Raw genomic sequence first — 15,954 nt, forward strand, 5'->3', positions numbered from 1 at the left:
CATCAATTGCTGCCACTGTGCCCATCAATTGCTGCCACTGTACCCATCAATTGCTGCCAGTGTGCCCATCAATTGCTGCCAGTGTGCCCATCAATTGACACCAATGTGCCCATCAAATGCTGCCAGTGTGCCCATCAATTGCCACCACTGTGCCCATCAGTTGCTGCCAGTGTGCCCATCAATTGCCGCCACTGTGCCCATCAATTGCTGCCAGTGTGCCCATCAATTGCTTCCAGTGTGCCCATCAATTGCCACCACTGTGCCCATCAATTGCTGCCAGTGTGCTCATGAATTGCTGCTACTGTGCCCATCAATTGCTGCCAGTGAGCCCATCAATTGCTGACACTGTGCCCATCATTTTCTGACACTGTGCCCATCAATTGCCACTACTGTGCCCATTAATTGCTTCCAGTGTGCCCATCAATTGCTGCTACCTTGCCCTTTAATAGCTGCCAGCAGTGGCGGCTGGTGCTCAAAATTTTTGGGGGGGCGCAAACAAACAAAAAAAAAAATTGCAGCCTCACTGTGCCCATCAAATGCAGCCACTGGGCCCATCAAACGCAACCACTGTGCCATGCCCATCAAACGCAGCTACTGTGCCTATCAATTGTCGCCACTGTGCCAATTGTAGCCACTGTGCCCTTTAATTGTAGCCACTGTGCCCTCTAATTGTCGCCACTGTGCCCTGTAATTATCGCCACTGTGCCCTGTAAAATGCTGCCCCCCCCCCCCGCCCGGCACTTACCTTTCTGGGGTCGGCCATCCTCATTCCACGGTCCCTCGATGTCTTCTCCCGCCCTCGATGACGCTTCAGCCAATCAGGTTACCGGTAACCAGAACCTGATTGGCTGAGACGCCTGTCAATCTTATCCAAGGAACGCGCCCCCCGTGCGTCCCCTGGATAAGTATTTGGAAACCGACTACAGCCTGAGGGCTGTAATCGGAAAGTCTATCTGGCTTTGATAGACACTTCCACAGCCAACCAGCTTCCCTTATTCAGATGGCCGGCGCTCACCAGGGGGGCGGCCATCTGAATAGTCGGCGGCAATACATAGATTCATGCAATGCATGGATCTATTTATTGTATTCAGTGGCGGTGCGGGAGCGAGAGGGGGCGGTGCTCCGGCGCCCTCTATGGACGCACCGCCACTGGCTGCCAGTGTGCCCCTCAATTGCTGCTACTGTGCCCATTAAATACTGCCAGTGTGTATCCCCCACCCGCCTGGCACTGACCTGTCTCGGTGGGGCAGCGGGTCACATCGGTGGTGTCCTCCTCGATGTCTTCTCCCGTCCTCTCTTTCTGTCCTATAGACATCCAATCAAAGTGCCTGTTGTTTCAGCCAATCAGGTGATAGGTAACAGACCTGAACACCTGATTTCAGTGGCGGTTAGTGCTCAATTTTTTTTGGGGGTCCAAACAAACTGAAAAATACATAAATTGCAGCCTAACTGTGCCCATCAAATGCAGTCACTGTGCCCATCAAATGCAATCAAATGCAAATGCATCAAACACAGCCACTGTGCCCAACAAATGCAGCCACTGTGCCATCAATTGCAGCCACTGTGTCATCAAATGCAGCCACTGTGCCCATCAATTGCAGCCACTGTCTCATCAAATGTAGCCACTGTGCCATCAATTGCAGCCACTGTGCCATCAAATGTAGCCACTGTGCCCATCATATGCAGCCACTGTGCCATCAATTGCTGCCACTGTGCCCCATCAAATGCAGCCACTGTGCCCATCATATGCAGCCACTGTGCCATCAATTGCTGCCACTGTGCCCCATCAAATGCAGCCACTGTGCCCATCATATGCAGCCACTGTGCCATCAAATGTAGCCACCGTGCCCATCAATTGCAGCCACTGTGCCATCAAATGCGGCTACTGTGCCCATCATATGCAGCCACTGTGCCATCAAATATAGCCACCGTGCCCATCAATTGCAGCCACTGTGCCATCAAATGCGGCCACTGTGCCCATCAAATGCGGCCACTGTGCCATCAAATGCAGCCACTGTGCCCATCACTTGCAGCCACTGTGCCATTAAATGCAGCCACTGTGCCCATCAAATGCAGCCACTGTGATATCAAATGTAGCCACTGTGCCCATTACTTGCAGCCACTGTGCCATCAAATGCGGCCACTGTGCCATCAAATGCGGCCACTGTGCCATCAAATGCAGCCACTGTGCCCATCACTTGCAGCCACTGTGCCCATCAAATGCAGCCACTGTGATATCAAATGTAGCCACTATGCCAATTACTTGCAGCCACTGTGCCATCAAATGCGGCCAACTGTGTCCATCAAATGCCACCATTGTGCCCCATGGAACGCAGCCACTGTGACCCCCGCTCGCCTGCTGTCTGACCGACACTTACCCCATCTTTGTGGCAGGTCAGGCATCAGTGACCTGTGTCCTCCGTGTGTCTCTTACTGCTTTCTGCTAGGCGTCAAATAGCAGCGCCTATCCTTTCAGCCAATCAGGTTATGGGTATCAGACTTGTGCTACCTGATTGGTGGAGAGGCGGTTCAGTGTTAGAAAAGCCCATCAAATGCCGCCATTGTGCTCATCAAATGCTGCCACTGTGCCCATCAAATGCCGCCATTCTGCCAATGGTCTGTGTTCCGAGCCCACCCTTTTTTGAAGCCTATTAGAGCCTCTGGTTCTAATCAGGTGCTTAAAAAAAAAAACACTGCTTTAATTCAGGCCCCCCCCGCGTCCGAAAAGGGGCCAGACGCCATGGATAGATTCATGCAATGCATGAATCTATCCATTCTACATAGAGGAGGTAGTGGAGCCCATGCTGAGGAGTATGGTTGCTTGTATACATATGTGTCAGAGGTTTTGATGGAAGAAATTCAGAACAGGCGTGCGCAGAGGAATGATGCACAGAGATCAAGAAATTGTCACCTAGGTATTCAGAAAGGTATACCGCCATACCTCCTAACCGTCCCGGATTTCGCGGGAATGTCCCGCGATTCGTGGTAAATCCCACGGTCCCGCGAGCAGTCTAATTGTCCCCTGATTTCGCGGCACCCCCCGCGATTACCGCGAACCGCGGTAAATTCCTCGTTCCCGCGTTTCGCGGTAAATCCTGCGGTCCCGCGATTGGCGACAAAACCCCCCCCGCTCAACAACTCCGATCCACGGATCCCCCCCCCCACTCAACAACTTTGATCTGCCCCCCCCCCTCAACAACTCTGATCCATGAACCCCCCCCCCCCGATCAACAACTTCGTTTGGGGAGTATGCTCATTTGTCCCTCATTCTGAAGTTGAAAAGTTGGGAGGTATGATACCACTATCACCCAAACCTGGGATTATGGTTTACACATTTACCCAGACTGTGTCATCATCAGAAGGCCTAACCAAGCTAATGTGCGGCATTACATCACCACCTCTGGAAAACAGTGGCAGCTGGTGGTCAACATTTGGGGGGGGGGGGGGTGACAAAGAGACCTGGCCCCCTCACTCGTACTGCCACACCTCCCTCTCCATGGCTCTCGATTGATCGATCAAATCGGTGATCCAATCACACACCACCCCCCGACGCTCGATAGGTGGCGATTCACTTACACTACCGCCACCCCCCTGCATGATCCATGGTCTTAGCTTATACTGCAGTAGATGTGCAGGGAGGAGGACAAGGTGGTGGTGCCCTGCGGAATCTGCAGTAGGCTCCTGGGAGAGGCTGTTCCTGCTGGGGCCATCGCTTCTCCTTCCGGGCCGATCAGAAGGCCATCGATTTGCCATCGTATATATATATACAGTATACAGTCGGCAAGCGGATAAATTGCATTTTCTAATACTGTGTGAGATAAAAAATTGCAAAACACATCATTTTATTGTCTAGGGTCTCTGTTAAATATAAATATATACATATATAGGTGGATTCAGGTAGGCGGGCGCATAGTTGCGGCGGCGTACGTATGGCATTTACACTACGCCGCCGTAAGTTAGCGAGGCAAGTACATGATTCACAAAGTACTTGCCTGCTAAGTTACGGCGGCGTAGCGTAAATCAGGCGGGCGTAAGCGCGCATAATTCAAATTCGGCTGAGGGGGCGTGTTTTATGCTAATGGGGGGTGACCTTACGTGATTGACGTATTTTACGAACGGCGCATGCGCCGTCCGCCTACATATCCCAGTGTGCATTGCGGCAAAGTATGCCCCACGGTCCTATTGGTTTTGACGTAGACGTAAATGATGTAAATCCCTATTCACGGACGACTTACGCAAACTACGTAAAATTTTCGAATTTCGACGCTGGAACGACGGCCATACTTAACATTACTATTCCAGCTATTTGATGGAATAACTTAAGGCCTGATAATGCGTTACGTAAACGGCGTATCTGTACTGCGTCGGCCGGGCGTACGTTCGTGAATAGGCGTATCTAGTGATTTACATATTCTACGCCGACCGCAATGGAAGCGCCACCTAGCGGTCAGCCTAAAAATTACACTTTAGGATATGACGGTGTAAGACACTTACGCCGCTCGTATCTGAGCCTAATTTAAGAGTATCTGGTTTCCAGAATACGCTTAAATTAGCGCCGGCGCACATTCAGACTTAGGCTGGCGTATCTACTGATACGCCAGCCTAAGTCTTTCTGAATCCACCTAATAACATACAGTCAGGTCCATAAATATTGGGACATTGACACAATTCTAATCTTTTTGGCTCCATACAACACAATGGATTTGAAATGAAACAAACAAGATGTGCTTTAACTGCAGACTTTCAGCTTTAATTTGAGGGTATTTACATCCAAATCAGGTGAACGGTGTAGGAATTACAACAGTTTGTATCTGTGTCTCCCACTTTATAAGGGACCAAAAGTAATGGGACAGATTAACAATCATAAATCAAACTTTCACTTTTTAATACTTGGTTTGCAAATCCTTTGCAGTCAATTACAGCCTGAAGTGTGGAACGCGATGACATCACCAGACGCTGGGTTTCATCCCTGGTGATGCTTTGCCAAAAAACTCTTTTTACATGCACATGCCATGGCACCACCACCACCATGCAGGGCCATCTTAATAGCATCATGGGCCCCTGGGCAAAGTGATGCTATGGGGCCCCCACAAGGTTGCCCTAATTTATGCACCTACTCTCAAGAATGAAAGTACAATATTTCTAATTTACAGCGTGTCACTTGCCACGTGTCATGCTGGTAGTTGTAGTCCCCCTTTCATGCTGGTAGTTGTAGTCCCCTGTCATGTTGGTAGTTGTAGTCCCCCTGTCATGCTGGTAGTTGTAGTCCCCCTGGCCATGCTGGAAATTGTAGGCCCCGACAATGCTGGAAATTGTAGTCCCCCTGTCATGCTGGTAGTTGTAGTCCCCCTGTCATGCTGGTAGTTGTAGTCCCCCTGGCCATGCTGGTAGTCGTAGTCCCCCGGCCATGCTGGTAGTTGTGATCCCCCAGTCATGCTGGTAGTTGTAGTCCCCTGTCATGCTGGTAGTTGTAGTCCCCCTGTCATGTTGGTATTCCACCTGTCATGCTGGTAGTTGTAGTCCCCCTGTCATTCTGGTAGTTGTAGTCCCCCTGTCATGTTGGTAGTCCCCCTGTCATGCTGGTTGTTGTAGTCCCCCTGTCATTCTGGTAGTTATAGTCCGCCTGTCATGTTGGTAGTCCCCCTGTCATGCTGGTAGTTGTAGTCTCCCTGTTATGTTGGTAGTCCCTTTGTCATGTTGGTAGTTGTAGTCCCCCTTTCATTCTGGTAGTTGTAGTCTCCCTGTTATGTTGGTAGTCCCCCTGTCATGTTGGTAATTGTAGTCCCAATTTCATTCTGGTAGTTGTAGCCCCCCTGTCATGCTGGTAGTTGTAGTCCCCCTGTCATTCTGGTAGTTGTAGTCCCCCTTTCATTCTGGTAGTTATAGTCCCCCTGTCATGCTGGTAGTTGTAGCCCCCCTGTCATGCTGGTAGTTGTTGTCCCCCTGTCATTCTAGTAGTTGTAGTCCCCCTGTCATGCTGGTAGTTGTAGTCCCCCTGTCATGTTGGTAGATGAAGCCCCCCTGTCATGCTGGTAATTCTAGTCCCCCTGTCATGCTGGTAGTTGTAGTCCCCCTGTCATGCTGGTAATTCTAGTCCCCCTGTCATGCTGGTAATTGTAGTCCCCCTGTCATGCTGGTAGTTGTAGTCCCCCTGTCATGCTGGTAGTTGTAGTCCCCCATGTCATGCTGGTAGTTGTAGTCTCCCTGTCATGCTGGTAGTCCCCCTGTCATGCTGGTAGTTGTAGTCCCCCTGTCATGCTGGTAGTTGTAGCCCCCCTGTCATGCTGGTAGTTGTCGTCCCCCTGTCATTCTAGTAGTTGTAGTCCCCCTGTCATGCTGGTAGTTGTAGTCCCCCTGTCATGTTGGTAGATGAAGCCCCCCTGTCATGCTGGTAATTGTAGTCCCCCTGTCATGCTGGTAGTTGTAGTCCCCCTGTCATGCTGGTAGTTGTAGTCCCCCTGTCATGCTGGTAGTTGTAGTCCCCCATGTCATGCTGGTAGTTGTAGTCTCCCTGTCATGCTGGTAGTCCCCCTGTCATGCTGGTAGTTGTAGTCCCCCTGTCATGCTGGTAGTTGTAGTCCCCCTGTCATGCTGGTAGTTGTAGTCCCCCTATCATGACATAGTCATGTTGGTAGTTGTAGCCACTCACCCTCTGCAGCTCTCTCTCGATCTCCTGACTTTGGTGATGATGTTCCCCCTCACAGCATACTCCACCACTGCCAGCAACTGGGGTTCAGAGACTGCAGGGGGAGAATTTTATTTGGATACAGCATTTCCCGACTGCGCAATTGTCAGTTAAAGCAACGTAGTGCCAAATTGTAAAAAGTGCTCTGGTCAGGAAAGGAGTAAAATCTTTCGGAGCTGAAGTTGTTAAATTACACACAGGTGGACTTTATTTACTAATTAGGTGACTTCTGAAGGCAATTGTTTCCACTAGATTTTAGGTTCACAAACGCTCCGACATTGGGAACTCACGTCGCATGACGTGTGAAAACCAATGTTTCCCTATGGGAGCCGTCTTAACTGGTCCAACTTTGAAAATGCTCCTTGTACTACTTTGATCCTACTTCAGCCCATTGAATATCATTGAAGTCGGATCAAAGTCGGAACGCCGTCTTGCATGTTCCGACTTTCACATGCGACTTGTGCTCTGCTGATCTTGAGGGGGAACTCCATGCTATCTTCTTGCTGCTCTTTTGCTAGCGTTGGCCCAGTCTTCTCCATCGTCTTCTTCCCTCTTCTCTTCTTCCGATGTTGACACTACGCACTCTCCCGCTGTAATGCCGTGTGTGTGGTGCGCAACGGCTTTTATAGGCATGGGGCGTGGTCACCGGGTGATGTCACCCGGTGACTCCACTCCTTAACCACTTAAGCCCCGGACCAATATGCTGCCTAAAGACCCAAGGGGTTTTTACAGTTCGGGACTGCGTTGCTTTAACAGACAATTGCGCGGTCGTGCGACGTGGCTCCCAAACAAAATTGGCGTCCTTTTTTCCCCACAAATAGAGCTTTCTTTTGGTGGTATTTGATCACCTCTGCGGTTTTTATTTTTTGCGCTATAAACAAAAATAGAGCGACAATTTTGAAAAAAATGCAATATTTTTTACGTTTTGCTATAATAAATATCCCCCAAAAACATATATAAAACATTTTTTTTCCTCAGTTTAGGCCGATACGTATTCTTCTACCTATTTTTGGTAAAAAAAATCGTAATAATCGTTTATCTGTTGGTTTGCGCAAAATTTATAGCGTTTACAAAATAGGGGATAGTTTTATTGCATTTTTATTTTTTTTATTTTTTTTTACTACTAATGGCGGCGATCAGCGATTTTTTTCGTGACTGCGACATTATGGCGGACACTTCGGACAATTTTGACACATTTTTGGGACCATTGTCATTTTCACAGCAAAAAATGCATTTAAATTGCATTCTTTATTGTGAAAATGACAAGTGCAGTTTGGGAGTTAAACACAGGGGGCGCTGTAACATTTAGGGTTCACTTTGTGTGTGTTTACAACTGTAGGGGGGTGTGGCTGTAGGACTGACGTCATCGATCGAGTCTCCCTTATATAAGGGATCACTCGATCGATACGCCGCCACAGTGAAGCACGGGGAAGCCGTTTTTACATACGGCTCTCCCCGTTCTTCAGCTCCGGGGAGCGATCGCGACGAAGCGGCTAGAAACAAATAGCCGCGCCGTAGTCCCGGATCGCTCCCCGAGGCTTACCGACTGCCGCATGTACGGGGGGGGGGGGGGTCCCGATCGGACCCCCGACCCACGTCAAGCAGAGGACGTACAGGTACGTGCATGTGCCTGTCCGTGCCATTCTGCTGGCGTATATTTACATGAGGCGGTCCTTAAGTGGTTAAGATGTCAGTCCCATGGCATGATGGGACTGTGACGTTATAAGGGGGCGGCATCACTAGGTGACATCACCCGGTGACCACGCCCCATGCCTATATAAGTTGTTGCGCACCACGCACACGCCATTACAGTGGGAGAGTGCATTGTGTCAACATCGGAAGAAGAGAAGAGGGAGGAAGATCACGGAGAAGACCAGGCCAACGCTAGCAAAAGAGCAGAAGATAGAGGAGGAGCCCAGCAGAAGATACCGGAGAGTGGGAGAAGAACCGGAGACCGGTAGAAGAGGCCGGAGAGAGCAGAGAAGTCAGAAGAGACCCCCGAAGTCGGAAGAAGACCTCCGAAATTGGAAGAAGACCCCCGGAGCTGCTTAATAAATTACTTTCAAAACCTGTCTAGTGTGTTTTTTTTATTAACACTTTTTCCCCCCATGTGAATGGGTAGGGGTACGATGTACCCCATACTCATTCACATAGGGTGGGGGGCCGGGTTCCGGGGCCCCCCTTATTAAAGGGGGCTCCCAGATTCTGATAAGCCCCCTGCCTGCAGAACCCGACAACCAACGGCCAGGGTTGTCGGGAAGAGGACCTTGTCCTCATCAACATGGGGACAAGGTGCTTTGGGGTGGGGGGCCGCAGGGTGCCCCCCAGCCACAAAGCACCCACTCCCCCATGTTGAGGGCATGGGGCCTGGTACGGTTCAGGAGGGGGGGGCGATCGCTCGTCCCCACCCCTTTTTCTGACCGGCTCGGGCTGCGCGCTCGGATAAGGGTCTAGTATGGATTTTGGGGGGACCCCCACGCCGTTTTTTCGGCGTACAGGGTTCTCCTTAAAATCCATGCCAGACCCAAGGGCCTGGTATGCTCTTGGAGGGGGAACCCATGACGGTTTTTTATTTAAAATTTGGCGTTCCCCCTCAAGATCAGCAGAGCACAAGTTGCATGTCAAAGTCGGAATATGCAAGACCGCATTCTGACTTTGATCCGACTTCAATGATATTCAATGGGCTGAAGTAGGATCAAAGTCGGACCAAAGTAGTGCAGGAAGCATTTTCAAAGTCGGACCGACATGAATACAAATACACGCCACACTTCTCAGATATTTACTTTTACTGGAAAACCGTTGATCATTTACTTTCTACTTTCCACATTCCACATGACAAAATGTGGAAAATTACAGAAAATGTCAGGGGTATGAATACTTTTTCAAGGCACTGTATATACAATTATAATAGCAAGTCTCTGAAAACAAAACAATGTAACATATTGAGGAAATATTTTTATATACAATACAATATTTACAGTTTCTTCTCATACAAACTATTTTTAAAAAGGTATCCTTGCATTATGCAATTTTCAATTCTCAGTAATAGCAGAAAAATAAAATGTACAATTTATTAAATGGCTCTTGGATCGATAAAGAAGTCTCATGCCGCGTACATACGATCATTTTTCAGCATGAAAAAAAACTTAGGGCCGGATTCAGAAAGAGATACGACGGCGTATCTCCTGATACGCCGTCGTATCTCTGAGTTCCGACGGTCGTATCTATGCGCCTGATTCATAGAATCAGGTTACGCATAGATCTCCCTAAGATCCGACAGGTGTAAGTGACTTACACCGTCGGATCTTAGGCTGCAATTTCAGGCCGGCCGCTAGGTAGCGATTACATTGCGGTCGGCGTAGAATATGCAAATGAGTCGTTACGCCGATTCACAAACGTACGCTTGCCCGTCACAGTAAATATACGCCGTTTCCGTAAGAGATACGCGGCGTAAAGATAAAGCTGCCCCCTAGGTGGCGTAGCCAATGTTAAGTATGGCCGTCGTTCCCGCGTCGAAATTTGAAAATTTAACGTCGTTTGCGTAAGTTGTCCGTGAATGGCGCTGGACGCCATTTACGTTAACGTCAAAACCAATGACGTCCTTGCGACATCATTTAGCGCAATGCACGTCAGGAAATTTTAGGGACGGCGCATGCGCAGTACGATCGCGCCTAATTTAAATGATCCACGCCCCCTACCCGGATCATTTGAATTAGGCGGGGTTGCGCCGGAGGATTTACGCTACGCCGCCGCAACTTTTACAGGCAAGTGCTTTGTGAATCAAGCACTTGCCCGTAAAACTTGCGGCGGCGTAACGTAAATGAGATACTAAAATGAAATGTAAATGCGTAAATGAGATACGTTACGCCGCCGCAGAGATGCGGCGATCTACGTAAATCTGGCCCTTAGTTTTTCAGCATGTCGAAAAAACAACGTTTTCCCAACTTCATCATTAAAACGATGTTGCCCACACACCATCATGAAAAAAAAATGATCTAGCAAAGCGCGGTGACGTACAACGTGTACGACGGCACTTTAAAGGGGAAGTTCCATTCGCCTTTGGGCTGCTTTTGCTGATTCCGTTTTAGTAAAAGACGATTCGCGCTTTCTGTCTGTTACAGCGTGATGAATGTGCTTACTCCATTATGAACGGTAGTTTTACCAGAACAAGCGCTCCCATCTCATAACTTGCTTCTGAGCATGTGCAGGTTTTTTACGTCGTTTTAGCCCACACACGGTAATTTTTTACAACCCGGAAAACGACATTTAAAAATGCAGCATGTTCGAATTTTTTTTGTCGTTTTTCAGAACCTGAAAAATGATGTGAAGCCCACACACGATGATTTTAAATGACATTTTTGAAAAACAACGTTTTTTCATGCCGAAAAATGATCGTGTGTACGCAGCATCAGACTGTTTTCAATGTTTTCCAAAAAGCAGTATATGGGAAGTATATGTTTCAGTCAATATATACATACAGCATGATATCCCATGTATTCAACTGGAGAAAATAAAATTCTTAAAGAGAACCAGTCACCTGTACCTTTGTAGTAGCACCACATTACTGGAATTGTTATTATAGTGCAACATTATTTCTCAGGGATTAGTATGTTTTTATTATTTACTTGTACTCTCTCCCTGTCACAGCCAGAGTGCCAGACTGTGTCACAGCCCCAGTGCCATTTTCTGTCCGGGCTCGGTGCAGATAACAAACACTAAGGCCCCATACACACACCATAGAATCCATCCGCAAATAAATCCCAGCAAATGGGTTTCAGCGGATAGATCCTATGGTGTGTACAATCCAGCGGATATTTATCCGCGGATATATCTCCCCTGGGATGGATTCCAGCAGATCGGATATTCGCTGACATGCAGAACAAATCCATCTGCTGGAATCCATCCCAACGGATGGATCCGCTGGTCTGTACAGACTCACCGAATCCATCCGTCCGAAGGGATCCCCCGCATGCGTCGCAATGATTCAACGCATGTGTGGAATTCCTTATATGACAGCGTCGCGCACGTCGCCGCGTCATAATCGCGGCGACGGCGCGACACGTCATCGCCAGAGGATTTCGGCACGGATTTCAATGCGATGGTGAGTACACTCCATCGCATTAAAATCTGCTGAAATCCTCGAGAGGATTTATCCGCGGAAACGGTCCGCTGGACCGTATCCGCGGATAAATCCTCCCGTGTGTATGGGGCCTGAGGCTGGGTTCACACTATACTACACGAGAACAGTATAACTTGCATCCTACTTGGCTCTGCGACATCTGTCCTACATTGGTCCTACATCCATCCGACTTTCATGAACAGGATACTACTTTGATCCGACTTTGTCATAGTCTGACTTGTTCTTTGACCAATCAAAACAATCCCAGAGTGAGATAAAGCCCAGGTTCACACTGGGCTGCGGGAGTAAAGCTGTGCGAGTTCAGCTGAACTCGCACGATTTCACTCCCGCTGGCAGTCCCGATTTCGGACGCGATTTCAGAGAAGGTTTCTGCACAGATGTCATTGTAAATCGCGGCCCGAAATCGCAAAAAGTAGTAAAGGAACTACTTTTTGAAATCGGTGCAGCGCCGCAGATGCGGCATCGCACCGATTAGGACGCTGCCATTGCTGACAATTGCCGCCGATTCGAAATGCGATTTGACATCTCAAATCGCATCTCAAATCGTACCAGTATGAACCAGGCCAAATTCCTTACTGCTGCTGTAATCACATGTCGGATGTCAAAAGTCAGAGGGTAAATACAAGGGTCCTACTTTGGTCCGACTTCAATGATATTCATTGGGCTGAATTAGGATCAATGTCGGACCAAAGTAGTACAGGGAGCGCGAATCGTCTCTCACCAAACTTTTACTAACACAAAATCAGCAAAAGCAGCCCAAAGGGTGGCGCAATCTGAATGGAACTTCCCCTTTATAGTGCCGTCGTACGTGTTGTACGTCACCGCGCTTTGCTCCAGCATTTTTTTTTTCTCGATCGTGTGTGTGCAAGGCAGGCTCGACCCTCCTCACCCATCAGACATATGCAGCAAATATAACATCTGGGACCCAGCAAGGTGACAGCAGGGAACTGAAAACACAGGGCAGTGACAGAGGAGGTGGCACGCCATCCTTGTGATTAATCCTAGGCAAATTAGGTGGTCGCGAGGCCCCTTGGAGTGCGAGGCCTTAGGCAACTGCCTAATTAAAGAGCCACCTCTGGTTATACAGTAGGCTTGATTTCTGTACCCCCAAAGGGGTGTGTTACCTCGGTGGGATTTTAAACGTGGGAGACTGGTTAGTGAGTAAATACTGAGTAGTCGTCAATTATGTATCAAAAACGTATCAAATTTTATTAAATAATGTTGTTCGTAGACAACATATCAAAAATAGTATTACAACATAGAATAAAAGCATCCAATTGACCAAATAGGAGAAAGGCACATCCTACCCTGTTTCTCCGAAAATAAGCCCTACCCCGAAAATAAGACCTAGCGTGAGTTTCTGGGATGGCTGCAATATAAGTCCTACCCCAAAAATAAGCCCTAGTTAAAGTTCTTGTAAAAACATATAATCCGTTCTGTAAAAAGATTATATAATGTGCAGTGTGTCTCCCTTTTGTGACTTTATTGTGGAAAATACCTTATTTACAGCACTGCTGGGAGCTCATGTGACCCGCCGGAGCTCTTCTCCTCTCCTCCCGGCTGATGTCAGCTGTTTTTTTTTCAATAAAACTTTATTAAGCCCCTACCCACTGCAGTACTCAGAGTGGGGCTGACATCATTGAGGATCTTGGCCCCTCCCTCTGCAGTATTTGGAGTAGGGAAGAAGAGCTCCAGCGGGTCACGTAAGCGGCACTGTAAATAAGGTATTTTCCACAATGATGTTACACAAGGAGACACACTGCACATGATATTATCTTTTTACAGAACAGATTACATCATTTTATAAGGTCTTTAAACAAAGGTTTATTTTTGGGATTACAGAATTTCACAATGCTGACTCCAGAGCTGACAGGGGGAGAAACTTTTTTGTACATACCATAAATAAATAAGACATCCCCTGAAAATAAGCCCTAGTGTGTTTTTTGTAGACAGAATTAATATAAGACCCGGTCTTATTTTCGGGGAAACACGGTAGGGTGTGCAGTTATCAACAGTAGGCTTGATGTCCAAGCATTTCCAACATGACCACAGAATAGTTTTTATTTTATTTTTTGAGTGTTTCTGTTTTTTTGTCACACGCCACGTCAAGTACTGTGTTCTATAGTGGTCATTTATAGAAACGTTGCTTTGTTGCTTACTGTAACACTATGTTTGTGCATTCATAGGGCACCGTGGTTACCATTGTGAAAGTGCATCATTCACAAAACCAAGACAACTTGTTTGGTTTTGATAAGCTCAGTCCATCAGTAACACTATCATCTTGAGTCAACATCAGTCATGATTCTGCAGGAGCTTTAGATAGACTCCTCTTCTCCCTACAAGGTCATCATGAGTCCCACTCTCCACCAGCCGTCCCTCTTCCAGGACCAGGATCTGGTCGGCTTTTTGTACAGTGCGCAGCCTGTGGGCGATGATCAGAAGACAGAGGTCCGGAATACTCTGTAGAGACTGCTGGATCTGTAGTAGAAACAGACGGTGAAAGTGAACAGAGAAAACACAATCGGACATTCCGACAACAAAACCGTGGATTTTTTTTTACGACAGAATGTTGGCTCAAACTTGTCTTGCATACACACGGTCACACAAATGTTGTCGGAAATTCCGAACGTCAAGAACGCGGTGATGTACAAGACGTACGACGAGCCGAGAAAAATGAAGTTCAATAGCCAGTGCGGCTCTTCTGCTTGATTCCGAGCACGCGTAGATTTTTGTGCGTCGTAATTGGCTACACACAATCGGAATTTTCGACAAGAACTTTTGTTGTCGGAAAAATTGAGAACCAGCTCTCAAACATTCCCACAGCAAATGTCCGATGGAGCGTACACACGGTCGGATTTTCCGACAACAAGCTCACAGCTCACATCGAACATTTGTTGTCGGAAACTCGGACCGTGTGTACGCGGCATTAGAGGATCTAAGAGCAATGCCCGCGCTCACTCACCTCGTGTTCTGTTTCAACATCAAGACAGCTTGAAGCCTCGTCTAGAATAAGCAGTTTGGGAAGGCGTGAGAGAGCACGCGCAAGAGCGATCCGCTGCTTCTGCCCAGCACCCATCTGAGCTCCGCTGCTGCCAACATCTGAAAAACACAATGTGACATATAGAGTTTTATTCTGAGATGCTCCAGGGGCTACAGGCAGAAATGGACCTTGAAGTGGAACAAAGCCCTCCTATTATGAAGCCAAAGATGGCACCATCTTAAAGCGGAGGTTCACCCTAAAAGAATTTTATACCATCCCGTCCAGCATACTTGCATCAGCTACAGTATGCTTTTTTTTTTTGCACGCGTTCCGAAAATAGCCGAAATAGCACTCAGCTGTATACGGCGCCTGCGCAGTCAGCTCCTAGTCCGTGCGAAGGCACCGTATAGCGCCGAGACCTAGTCCGGCTATTTTCGGAACGCGTGACGCGCCATTGCCGGACGTCAATCATGTTCTCCTCTTCATATGAACGCCTACTCCCCGTGGGAGTCTGAAAAGAAACTGAAGGATTAAACGGTAAATACAGCGCAAAAAAAAAAAAAAAAAAACATACTGTCGTTGACGCAAGTATGCTGGATGGGATGGTACATAGATGTTTTTTAGAGTGAACCTCCGCTTTAACATCTGTTTAGATCTGCAGTTGCCATTGTGCTGCCATCTATGACAGCAGAATGTTGAGGACTTGAAAGTTCAGTTGAGAACCCATATAGATTTTTTTTAGTAGACTTAACCACTTCTGCCCCGGGCCATTTGGCTGCCAAATGACCAGGCCATTGTTTGTGATTCGGCACTGCGTTGCTTTAACTGACAATTGCGCGGCTGTGCGACGTGGCTCCCAAACAAAATTAACATCCTTTTTTTCCCACAATTATTGCTTTCTTTTGGTGGTATTTGATCACCTCTGCGGTTTTTACTTTTTGCGCTATAAACCCCAAAAAAAAAGCAACAATTTTGAAAGAAAAAAAAATTGTAATGGCGCCGATCAGCGATTTTTATCGTGACTGCGACATTATGGCGGACACATCGGACACTTTTCATGCTATTTTAGGACCATTCACATTTATACAGCAATCAGTGCTACAAAATGCATTGATTACTGTATAAATGTGACTGGCAGGGAAGGGGTTA

General features: G+C 47.8%; 1 protein-coding gene across 1 annotated transcript in view; it reads right to left on the reverse strand.

Moving 5' to 3' along the window:
- Positions 1 to 13,008: 13,008 nt before the first annotated feature.
- Positions 13,009 to 15,954, reverse strand: part of TAP2 (transporter 2, ATP binding cassette subfamily B member) — a 79,017-nt gene continuing 76,071 nt past the window's right edge. Inside the window, exons 11-13 of the mRNA XM_040324914.1 lie at positions 14,788 to 14,924; positions 13,817 to 14,303; positions 13,009 to 13,133 (exon numbers count right to left, since the gene is read on the reverse strand). Coding sequence (XP_040180848.1) covers positions 14,118 to 14,303; positions 14,788 to 14,924 — 323 coding nt within the window. The 3' untranslated portion in view covers positions 13,009 to 13,133; positions 13,817 to 14,117. The remainder of the gene's footprint in view (positions 13,134 to 13,816; positions 14,304 to 14,787; positions 14,925 to 15,954) is intronic.

This window comes from Rana temporaria, chromosome 9 (assembly GCF_905171775.1).
Source record: "Rana temporaria chromosome 9, aRanTem1.1, whole genome shotgun sequence".
NCBI lineage: Eukaryota > Metazoa > Chordata > Amphibia > Anura > Ranidae > Rana > Rana temporaria.